This window comes from Epinephelus fuscoguttatus, linkage group LG1 (assembly GCF_011397635.1).
Source record: "Epinephelus fuscoguttatus linkage group LG1, E.fuscoguttatus.final_Chr_v1".
Lineage (NCBI taxonomy): Eukaryota > Metazoa > Chordata > Actinopteri > Perciformes > Serranidae > Epinephelus > Epinephelus fuscoguttatus.
The window spans coordinates 42,086,405-42,098,428 of NC_064752.1; the positions used below are offsets into that span (position 1 = coordinate 42,086,405).

At 41.1% G+C, this 12,024-nt stretch overlaps 1 protein-coding gene across 2 annotated transcripts in view; it reads left to right on the forward strand.

The window, feature by feature from the left end:
- The window catches only part of cntn3b (contactin 3b), a 159,395-nt gene that overhangs the window by 140,473 nt on the left and 6,898 nt on the right, over window positions 1-12,024 (forward strand). For both annotated transcript variants that reach the window (XM_049573078.1, XM_049573070.1), the window contains exons 14-20: window positions 1,872-1,989; window positions 2,870-3,028; window positions 3,164-3,313; window positions 5,490-5,560; window positions 5,956-6,190; window positions 6,613-6,722; window positions 10,788-10,974. In XM_049573078.1, coding sequence (XP_049429035.1) covers window positions 1,872-1,989; window positions 2,870-3,028; window positions 3,164-3,313; window positions 5,490-5,560; window positions 5,956-6,190; window positions 6,613-6,722; window positions 10,788-10,974 — 1,030 coding nt within the window. The remainder of the gene's footprint in view (window positions 1-1,871; window positions 1,990-2,869; window positions 3,029-3,163; window positions 3,314-5,489; window positions 5,561-5,955; window positions 6,191-6,612; window positions 6,723-10,787; window positions 10,975-12,024) is intronic.

Consider the following 12,024-nt stretch of genomic DNA (forward strand, 5'->3'; position numbering starts at 1 on the left):
AAGTCTGGCAAAAAGTCAGCCATTATTCTATAAATCTTTCATAAAATAAATGAAGGAACTTTTCAGGCTACTGTCCGGTTCTGCCTTCCAGCTGTTGCTGCTTGTTCTTGCGATATTTCGTCCGTGCTTTGAAAAGCAGAGCTAAATGGTAAACAAACATGGCACCACACCGGTAAGGTAAGACAACACGTTTACATGTCGTTTTCTATATGTTCTCTGACATGTATCCTAACGATATGAGGTGGTCTTTGTGGAAAAAAAGCTTGTTTAGTGGACTAACTTTGCACTTGAAGTATGCCCGTTCACTTACGTTTTAACAGGTCTGACACTACTCTGCGCCCCGGCTGTATCTAGGCTAACGGCTAACATGCTAACTATTATTTTTATGTCACTAGTCACTTGAAACAAATTCAGGACGATAGGAGACAGGTTGAAATAAACCGAAATTTCCCTTTAAGGACGTAGCCTAGTGTGTGCAATTTTGTAGGATATCATATAAACCGTCATATGAGGATGCTTTGACAAACAACCTTATTGTAGTAAATATTAACGCTGTTTTGGCCGCTTAAGTTAGCCTACAAGCTATCAAACTAACAAACAACATAAATAAATAAATAAAAGATACTAGCTATATTTATACATTCTGAAACGTGTTAGTCGCCGATTTTGACTCACAACAGACTCCTCGTCTGAGTCTGGGTCTGACTGAGGCTCGAACATGTATGTCTGAATCTGTCTGATATGTGCTCTAACGCTAATGTTAGCCATAATAAGCCATGAGTGGACGCGTCTCACAGTGGAATTTAGGACCACCACTTTGGATTGACAACCCACATGTCTCTGCAACTTTTCTGTGGGACAACCCAAAATTGCACTGTGTAGAGGGGTCAAAACAAGTATGGTTTTGTAATCAAAGTCTGATATAGCTTATTCCTCAGTGCTGTTGAGCTCCAAAAACTATTAAATAAGTATACAGGATAACCTATTCCTTCATTACGATTGAAGTAATGTACACATGACAGAACCAAATGTGTATTTTCACAGCATAAACTGTTTCCTCCCAAACTAGCCATTTATTCCTTTATTGTTTGCTAAAAACTTAAGTGCCCAACTGTTATAGGACAATATTCAACTTTTTTTTTTAAAGAAGAGACTACAGACATTGTTTGTTTTTTGTCTTTGTTTTTTTTAATATACTTACATCTTCACAAGTAACCGATGGCCTTGGAGCTGAATAACACAAACATGGTAGGGAAGATGTTAAGAATTTAGAAACGAACAAGTGCATTGTTGTGTTTTGTTTTTCATGAGGTTTGTTGACAATAAGAAAAATATTTTTTTTAAATACCAGCCTTATCCTTAAAAATGCTCCTTCATGCAGCCCCAAATAATACAATTGTCCTTGTACAGATGAGAAAGTTAACAATATTTGTTGTGATGTTTTGCTGTGTTCCCTCATGGCCACCACATGCATCCAGCTTGTGTAAAATTATATTTGCTCTTTACACTGGGAGTTATACTCATATCTTGCTTGAGCTTATGTAATTACAGAATAATTAGGATTGTTTTGCCAATTAACTCGACTATGTTTGTTTTGTGTGTCCTGTGTATAGCTGGTAGCTGTTTATAGGGGGTTGGGGGGCTGGTTGGGTACTGCCTGAAGGACAGCCAAAAGCATTATTTGTGCAGAGTACATCTGCCATGTCTGTTGTTGGTGTTTGAAGAGATGCAAAAATCAGTGGCCTGGAGACGATGTGATTGTGCAAAGCATTATAAATGTTTCAAACATCCTAGAGCCAAAAGCTGAGTGATGAAATAACACTGCATCTCTTACTTAGCCTTATTTTTTCAACTATCATATTCCCTTGTAGACTATATCAGGAGATCTGATGATTCGTAACATCCAGCTGAATCATGGAGGAAAATATGTCTGCGTTATTGACACTGACGTGGAGAGTCTGTCCACCTCTGCCATCTTGGTTGTCAAAGGTAAGAGAGCCAATTCATTTCAAGAGCTTGTTTACATTTTCTAGTGCATGAATACCCCAGTATATTTACAGTAAGTAATGTGGCACCGAAGCATCTGTATTCAAAGAGAAAGAAGTATGACAAAAAAAAATCCTTGAAGCTTCCTGTAAATACACAACGCACCAATGCAAAGATGGATTCTGCCTCAGTCAGAGTTGTGTCAGCTTCTGTTTACATTATATATGTGTTACTGAAATTTTAAAAATGGCACACACTGACACTCACGCTGGCATGTGTGACTGGCTTTGTTGATATGTACTGTGTGTATCTGGCTCACTGTGCGGGCTTATCTCCAGTGATTTACATTGGTATTCATGCCCTTAACAAACTGTAATAGCGGTCCCAGGTGCTTTGAGAAGGCAATGTTTATCACAGAAAATGACTATAATTGGCTCATTTACACATCGGCAAAATATCATGGAAAGCATTTAAATAATTGAGCAGCACAGCAAACAACAGCAACATGGTAAAGCCAGTGTAACAGTCATACACTCTCGCCTCTCTTTTCCTCTCTCTGTATTTACTCTACTTTTATTCTTCTCACTAGTGTCTACTCCCATCTAGCCCCTCTTTTCTTTCCTCATAAATGATCCCATCCACTGTCTCTTTCCACAGCTGGTAATCCCATGTTCAGTAATCACTTCGCAGCCCTGCACATCACACATGCGGTGAATGAAAAGTCCCTTAATGCACACACCAAGGTTGTAGCCCTTAATTGGAGGGAGCACAGTGGCCTTGATATGAAACACGGTGCACAAGTCTTAATGACTTTGATGAGGGGAGGCCTCTTAGAATGGGTGATCACCTCAGGTTCACCCTCCTCATTGTCTGATTGATTTAGGTCCACCAGGTCCTCCGGACAAGGTAGCAGTGGAGGAGATCACAGACAGCACGGCCCAGCTTTCCTGGACACCTGGAAGGGACAACGGCAGCCCCATCACTGGCTACATCATCCAGGCCAGGACGCCCTTTACTGTGGGCTGGCAGGCTGTTGACACAGGTACCATCAAACACTCCTCCTGCCCCTTGTAAAATTTTCCAGATTCTTTATGTGGGTTTTAATGTATTTATCATCCAATTCAAGTCCAGTTGTGTAACAATCTGATTTTCTAAAGAACTCATTTCTGCTTTGCAGTGCCAGAGGTGGTCAACGGTAACATGTTGACAGCAACGGTGGTGGGTCTGAACGCCTGGGTGGAGTACGAGTTTAGGGTGGTTGCCCGCAACACTGTAGGCCTGGGAGAGCCTAGCCCGGCCTCAGCCAAGACCAGGACAGAGGATGCCAGTATGTGAAACGAAACACTTCACTGCACATACACATCAATGTATCCTCATACATCAATGTGATATCTTACGAATTACTGTCCCACGAATAAAGGCCTGTACTGGTTAGGTTAGATTTAGAGAAAGAATCATGGTTGGGTGTCATCAGTTTCATATCTAACATAAAGTCACATAAATTAGGTTTACAGAAGTAAAATTACGTCGGTTAGGTTCAGGAAAAGAAACATGTTTAGGCATTGTCACGTTACGTACTTAACATAATTCTACGTAGGTTAGATTTATGAAAGGAAACATGGTTGGGCGTCGTCACTTTACATACTTTTTTTTAGATTTATTTATTAGATCCCCATTAGCTACTGGAACTTAACAGCAGCTACTCTTCCTGGGGTCTCACCAAGTTCATCAACTTTAAAGTTATGTAACTTAGGTTTAGGCGAGGGAAGTTACGACGGTTAGATTTAGGACGATATGTTATGCAGGTTAGTTTTCAAAAAGAAACATGATTTGGCGTTTTCACGTTACGTACCCTAACATCAAGTTACGTGGATGAGGTTTAGGAAGACAGTCATGGTTATGTAGTACCTTAAAATAACTGAATGTTCACTTGGTTTTACATGGAATACAAAAACCGGTCTCCGGGGGAAAAGTCCGGTGTTGTTTGACTAATACACAGCCCCAACCTGCCTCCTTACGTGGACTTTCGCTCCTTATACCAATTCTTTCTTTATCTGTGTCAGCACATTAGTCACGTAATGGCAACCTTCACAATTACATGGGAAAGATAAGAATAACTGGCTTATGAATACTGGGGTTTTCGCAAATTCTGGTGCATTACCTTTTGTGGGTATACATACAAACAGTGCGATTTTCACACATACACAGAATGTTGATCGCTTTGCAGTGATTTACTTAAAAGAGAGGAAGTAAATAGAAATAAATCAAATTATAATTTAACCACAGTACTGCTGTGGATTAGTTATAAAAAGCTCTAACTGTCTGGAGGAAGAGCAACAGTTTCTTTACACTGAATGTTTCATCATCTGCTAACAAATTAAAGTGTCCTGACAGCTGTGATGAAGCTCAGTACTTATTGAGTATCCTGAGGATGGCCGCTATCTTACAAACGATTTCACTAGCTACATTTGGAATCTGAGTGTAACGGCTTGAAATTAAAGTGTAAAGCCTGAATTAAAGTGTAAAGCCTGACATTGAGACATTGTCCTTTGTGCAGAGGTCAGAGTATACTCTAGATATATATAATACAATATTGTATAGCTCTGTTTTTCAACAAGGAGCGGCTTTGTTGCTTTCTTTGTTTTTTTGGCGTCACATTTGTTAGGCTAAATGGTAAATGGGCTGCACCTATATAGCACTTCTGTCTTAACAGATAGAGCTTTACAAATGGCCAGTAATTCAGCCTTTCACACACACACAGATATACAGAGCTGTCATTCAAGGCTATGGCCTGCCTATTGGAAGCAACTTGGGGTTGTTGTTTTGCCCAAGGACACTTTGACATGTGGACAGGAAGAGCAATGGATCGATCCACCAATCCTGTGTTTAGTGGACAGCCTGAGACTTAGTCTGAGAGCACGAGACAGTTTTTGAAAACATGAGTGTTAGCAGCCCTGGAGTTAATCTCAATATATTCATTTTTTTTCCCCAAGAAACAGGAGCAAAATTTGGCTCGAATTCCGAGGGAGTACTGGGGTTCTTGTTCCCAACATTGAATCCTAATAGACAAGCATACAGTGGCATCAGATATAAATGCTGCATCAACCATTTGCTGATATGACACATTAAATGTGATGCTCCACTTACTATAGGATACCATAAGGATGTGCACGAGCGCTCCTCCACCTACACTATCTGCTTTGCCATCACACTGCAGTGCACTAACAGCTGAATGGGAATAGGAATGAAGTGGGTTGAGTTGAGTGTCATTTGCAAAATGCTACAGATCTTGACTTGGTGTTTATGCACGGTGACATTTGGGCAATATCGGTATTTCACTATTCACTGAAATGTTTGTGTTTGCACAGAGTGGGGGATTTGTGGGCTGTAAAATAGAAGCTGCAGCAGGCGGCCTTGTCATAAGGCTACAAGTATGGTTGAGGCTTGTCGTTGAGCTTTGTAAACTGTGTTCTAATTGCTCCCCTCTGGGCTTTACCTCTCAGTTCCTGATACAGCTCCCACTGATGTCGGAGGTGGAGGCGGCACAAAGTCTGAATTAGTGATAACATGGGAGGTAAGTCATCTGTCACATTTTACTGTTCTCTCCATCGCCGAGTAATGGTTTTGCTTAATTGTGCAGAATTGAACGGAGCAATTTTATGGCCCACATTAGAGCGAGACACCTCTCCTCTGGGCTCAGCCTTTGAGTGCCATTTCTCCCTCCAAAGAAAGGGACAGAGAGCGCTTGCTCTGAAGAGTTTTGCACTTTAGCCACAATTACATAGCCATGCAGGAGGAAAAAAAGATAAGGCAAAAGGTGATTGCAGAGTGGTCTGGGTGGTAAAGGCAAAGAAAGGGGCTGTGCCTAATCACAGAAGTCCTTGTCGAAGTACAGCGCAAAGACGGGCCTGTCTGTTTCTTTGTCTGTATGCCTTTTAATATCACTATAGTTTTGTGTTTTGCTCCCAGCCTGTTCCTGAAGAACTGCAGAACGGAGAGGGCTTTGGCTACATCATCGCCTTCAGGCCTGTGGGCACGGTCACATGGACACGGGCAGTCATCTCCACACCTGGTGTAGCTCGATACGTCTTTCGAAATGACACCATCCCACCCTTCTCGCCTTTTGACATAAAAGTGGGGGCATACAACAACCGAGGGGAGGGGCCCTTCAGCTCCATTGCCACTGTGTACTCGGCAGAGGAAGGTACGTACTGACTTCACAGCCCGGCAGCAGAGAGTGATGCTTAAATAAGCTATAATCTCCCTCCTTACAACTATGACCTTGAATAGTCATGATGAAATGAGTTTTTTTTCCAGTGCTGTTATTTCCCTCCCCTCTCAAGCTGGGAATGTCAACTTGATATTAGTTATCGTGCTGGTAGATTACAGGAAATCCTAGCAGACACTTACCACACCGCGCTGTCAGGGAGGTATTCTGTTAATTGAATTTGCTGGGCAGATAGTCTTCCCTTATGTCAGTCACAGATCCCATTAAAAGACAGCGGGGGAAATAGCTTTTCAGTGAAACTACAGGTCTATTCTGTGCCTTTCGTCTTATTGCTATTAGTGTGTGTGATGGTGTTGGATGAGTCTCTGGGATTCTCACCCGCGCTCTATTTTCTGCAGTCCCTAGTGTGGCTCCTAAGAGGGTTAGGACTAGAAGTGTGTCTGCAGTGCAAATTGAAGTGATCTGGGAAGCTCTCCCTGCCATCCCTGAAAGAGTGCTTGGATATGAGGTATGTTATGAATCACTGCAAAATCTTTTTTTTTGTTCTTTCTCAAATAACATGACAATTGAGCTCCTCCTTATGGCTTGTTTATGAGATCATAATCATCTTTTCACTGCTCTTAAAATAGGTTTCTCCCATTTTTTTACTTGTAATATTCTACTTATCTTCTCATGTACCTCTGCAAGGATTCTATTATGCCTATGTGTCAGTAACAGCTGTGGTTGGAGGCATTATGTTTAGGATTGTCCGTCTGTCCATCCAAGGGTGCAGGTTTCATTTAAAGCCACAGTGTGTAGAAATCATATATTGCATTCAAACAGATGGCGCACTCTAGCGCCTCACTGTTTCAAAGGCGTATTGCAACAACGGTAGCCGCTGTGTACCAAAAAGCTATGATAACACTGATGAAACCATGTCATCCGATACTACATGAAGTATTCATTCAGGCTCCTACACAGACACACGCGATGTGAGTTGACAAACCCCCTCCTCACCATGCTGGCTGTGTTTACAACATAGGACTGTTGGGGCGGGTGCAAATCGAAACAAACCAATCACATCTTGTCTTTTGACAACTGACAAGTGGCTCAACCTCACACACCTCATCCCTCGCATCACTGCACCACTGACAGCGGCTAGCAGCGCTGGCCTGTGATTGCATTACCTTTCTCCCTCAGCAGCTCTCTCCACCTGGGAAAGGCTACCCCGATGTTGACCCTCGTTTTTTGAATTCGCTGGTTACGTTGTCTTTTTGATTCCCTTTTGCGCTTTCTTGGCGACGAGGATTCCGTCTCACATGATGCTGCACATGCATGATCCTGCATTAAACAACTTACCCACCCAATGTACAAACAAATCCGAAATTCTCCTTTTACGAGAATAAGTCCGATTATTGGTGGAGGTAATAATACACCAGTGATGACATATTTATGAATGCAGACATCAATTTTTGCCAATAAACAACTGAAAATGCTACACAATGTCCCTTTAAGGTTTCAATTAACAATGGAAATGTTTTTAATTACATTATAATAAAGGTCCTTTGCTACTTCTATGTTTTTATTATAGGGTGGGAACAAATGCATGTTCTAAATATTTAAGGGTCACCCTGCAGATCTACGCCTGTGCATCCATCTTTCTGTCTGTCCCATTCTCATGAACACGATATCTCAGTAACATCTGTAGGGGGAATGTCCTCAGATGTGGCACAAGCGTCCACTTGGACTCAGCAATGAAGTGATCAGATTTTGGTGACCATGCATCAAGGTCACTGTGACCTCAAATACGTCTCATTCTCCTGAATGTGATATCTCAACAAGAACTTGAGGAAGTTTCCCCAAATTTGGCACAAACGTCCACTTGGACATAAGGATGAACTGATCAGATTTTGGTGGTCAAAGGCCAAGGTCACTGTAACCTCACAAAACATGCTTTGGGTCCATAACTCAAGAATTCAAATGCTAATGAAGAAATTTAATACAAATTTAATACAAACTTTTCTGGGCATTAATGAATAGCTCAGGAACAGAATGGAAGATATTTTGTTGGATAGTGAATTGGTGATATTAATCTTGGGTGTCCAATTTGTAGCTGTGGTGATTGTACAGATCTTCTGTGCTGCTGGGTTGAAAAAGTCTGTGACGCATCTATGTTTCGCCAACAAAATACACTTGATGCATTTTTATTAAATTCTATCAAAGTCTTTACTACATTTGGGCTATTAGAGGCTGACATGGACTAGAGGCTGACACTATTTGGGGAATTCCGTGGGTCGTGGGATTCCTGTGGGATTACTGCGTAAAATCCAATATAAACATAAGTTTTGTGATAGCAATAAAGCCTGTTTAAACAGAACTGAAGTAAACCCAGCTGTATCAAAAGGCAGTGCCCTGTGTAACACAACAGAGTGTTCAAAGCATCACCGTTTCTGTTTTAATAAATGTTTTGCTACATTCTGTTGGGGTTGAATGCAACCAAGGTCAACAAGAGCATGTGGGACAGGGATCATAACAACATTAATGAGCTAACAATATTAAGTCAGAAGGTATTAGTTCATTTCCACAGAGCAAAGGAAATATATGCCTGTAAGTATGAACACACGTGTCGTTTTATGCTAGTAAATAAAATGTAACGTTTGCTGAGATTATATTAATGCGATTGAGACGCTAATTTCCGTTATAACATTAATGGTAACTCCCATCATGTGTTGGCATTAAGCCACTGGACTAAGCGCTAGTTATCTGCCCCATGGTGATAGCAGTTAGAATACGAGATGAGACGACACGATACGATACGATATGGTACAATATGATACGATGTGATGCGATGCAGTGCAATACAATACGATATACTTTCTTGTCCCTGTAGAGAAATTCATCTTGGATTCAGGAGCTACACAAGTATTGCTACCTTACAATAACAGTTCAGAGGAAATGAAGCGTACACCAATAAGGCTCAGTAGGTTTTCACTTACAAAGCATTTGTCTGGGTGCTTGGCGCAAACAATATTTGAAGATTTGAGGAACATAACATGAAAACTATGACAAAAAAATGGAAAATTTAACATAACAAATATGTGCAACAACATGCATATAGTTTCAGCTGTTTTGTTAGGAGCTAAGCTATAGTGGATAGTAAATAGTAATATAACTTGAATGCTTATTTCTTTATTATTTAAAAGCACAACACAGGAAGGGAATGGGACAAAACAGGAGTCATTCATCCAAGATTGGGACAGGACAGGATTTTTTATGCTCTGTCATGAGATGGGTACAAAGTTTTGGGACAGGAGTGAAAATACAATCCTATGTCCCCCTTTAGTCTGGACAGACATGGATGTACACACACAAACACAAGGCAGTAGTTCTAGTTTTGGCTTATACTATTCTTTTTTATTTTCTCATGTGCCTCTGCAAGGATTTTGTTTTCAGTGTAATAATATCATGAAATGACCCCAACACATTGGTGCAACAACAGCAAACCCACAAGAGGAAAATAAATTCCCTCATCCTTTCAAGAATGCAAACAGGGCTTTGCTGTTTTTTTTTTTTTTTTCCCTCCGGTGCTCTTTCAATATCTGTCACCTCTGGCCCTCAGCACAAAGCTCTCCAGTTGCCATGGCGGTGGCTACATTGTCCTTTTAGAACAGAGCTCATTTCTCCAAACGCAGCCGTGAAGTGGATTTAAGCTGCTGAATCTCAATGGGCCACCAACAGTATGGATCCCGAGCTGTGGCCTGCAAATATATGGCGCTAATCTTTAATTAGATGTTGTTAAGATTGCAAATGCAATCCAGTTTCAGTTTCATGTGATCATCATTATAAATGCTTAAAAGATTACATTACTGTAAACTGAATCCTGGCGCATATCGAACACAACCTTAATTGATATCAAATTTGAAATATAATAATTTAACGCTATGGAATAGCAGGAGTATCCCCGAGGGTAGACTCCACTTTTAAGTTTAATCATTTATCGACTTAACTCTTATGTCACTTAATACCAGACACATGAATATTGAAGATGACCCAAAGCAAGCAGCAAATTAGTCCATTTGCTTTATCAAATATCACTTCACCTGCACCCTTAATTGGAGGCTACTAGCCTGAAGGAAAGCCAACTCTGCATCTTGTTCAGCAGAGCACAGAATCCCGCTTTGCTGGAGAAAGTGGTGATTTGTTACTGCATAAAAAGCATTTTGGAATATTTATCTAGATTTATCTATAACCTCTTCACTTTTAATATCCAGTTTCTTAGAAAAAAAGTGAGAGCCGAGGCTGTTTTTATGAACAAAACTGGCAATAATCATGAATTTTCCTTCCTGGGTCAGTTATCATATGACCCACCAACACCCTGTTTATATGGCCAGGGTGGTTGAGAGGATGTGCATCAGTAATTGAGGCTCCACAAGTAAAAAATGTATTACTCATCATTGCTCCCTCCCTTCCTTTCTTGTAAACAGACACCATTTCAGATTTCATGATGGAATATGAATTTCAATAATGCAGTTAAAAGCACCACTGCAATCTGGCCGTTTGTGCCCATTATTGTGACTTTTCTTTCACCCAACAGGTCGTGTACTGGGAAGACGACACCAAGCCTGACACTGTTGGCAAAGTGCGCATATCTGGAAACTTCACGCTGGTTAACATCACAGGGCTAAAAGCGAACACAGTCTACTATCTCTCTGTGGCCGCTTTCAATACAGCTGGCCCAGGGCCACAGTCGGCACCCATCAACGCCACCACAAAGAAACCACGTGAGTCCGTCCCTGAGGGGCATTGAAATCATTTCCAAATGGTCCTCGTTCATGAACCTTGTCAGCCCCTCTCTGATGACGTTGTACTGCCCTCAACATGACAGGCGTAGCATTTCTGCAGCTTTGTTGGTTGTGCTCATAAAATTCAATGTGACAAGGGAACTTTCCATTTACCTTGGGAAAAAAAAAAACTGTAATCACTGGGTTGAGTGGAACGTAAAGGCACTGACAATTTAGGTATTTAGAATGGACAAGTGATGTTAAAGCTAATCCAGAAGACTGCTGTGTATGCTAGATTCCTGAAATTTAGGGATGAAAGTTTGCAGACATCCTGTTATATGCTTCCTGACACCAGGATTCTGATCTCTTTTTCATTTCCTGTGGCAGAGATTTACTACCAGTGGCCATACAGTACTTGATGCTACAATTTTATTTGAAAAATTAGTGAGTAGTGGCCCTGAAAGCTTTGTGCCAGGAATACTCAACTTGCTTTTCCCAGGGGCCACCTAATAAACAAAAATATTTATCAGTATATCTAATAAAAGAATCGCGTATTTTCAACCTTTAAACATTTGCCATCCTCACTCATGTTTGCAAGAGGCATATCTGGTGAGAGCAGACCCGCACAGGTCATGTGTACTCATTTGGGGCTTAACCTCTGACCTCTGTCAGGGGGGTCTGGGGGATCTTCCCTGCCACTTTTTTTTTTTCTTTCAAGAAGCTCAGTTTTGCATTTTGGCTTTTTTTTGTTTGTTTGTTTTTTGCATTTTCACAATCAAAGTACAAAAAAAATTGCCATTGTCAGTTTATTTTTACCGCGAAACAGAAAATGGTCAGGGGGCACCCTATTGCAACAGTACTTGACAATACACTTTTATTTGGGGAAAACAGTGGAAATAATATGCCGGCCCTGAAAGCGTTATGCCAGGGTTACCAGGAGACCAGGAGCCAGTTAATAGACATCATAGACATAATTTTTTCCATGTGTACTCAGGGGCGTTTGTGGGATTTGAGGACATTTGGGGCTTAACCTGGGCCTCTGTCAGGGGG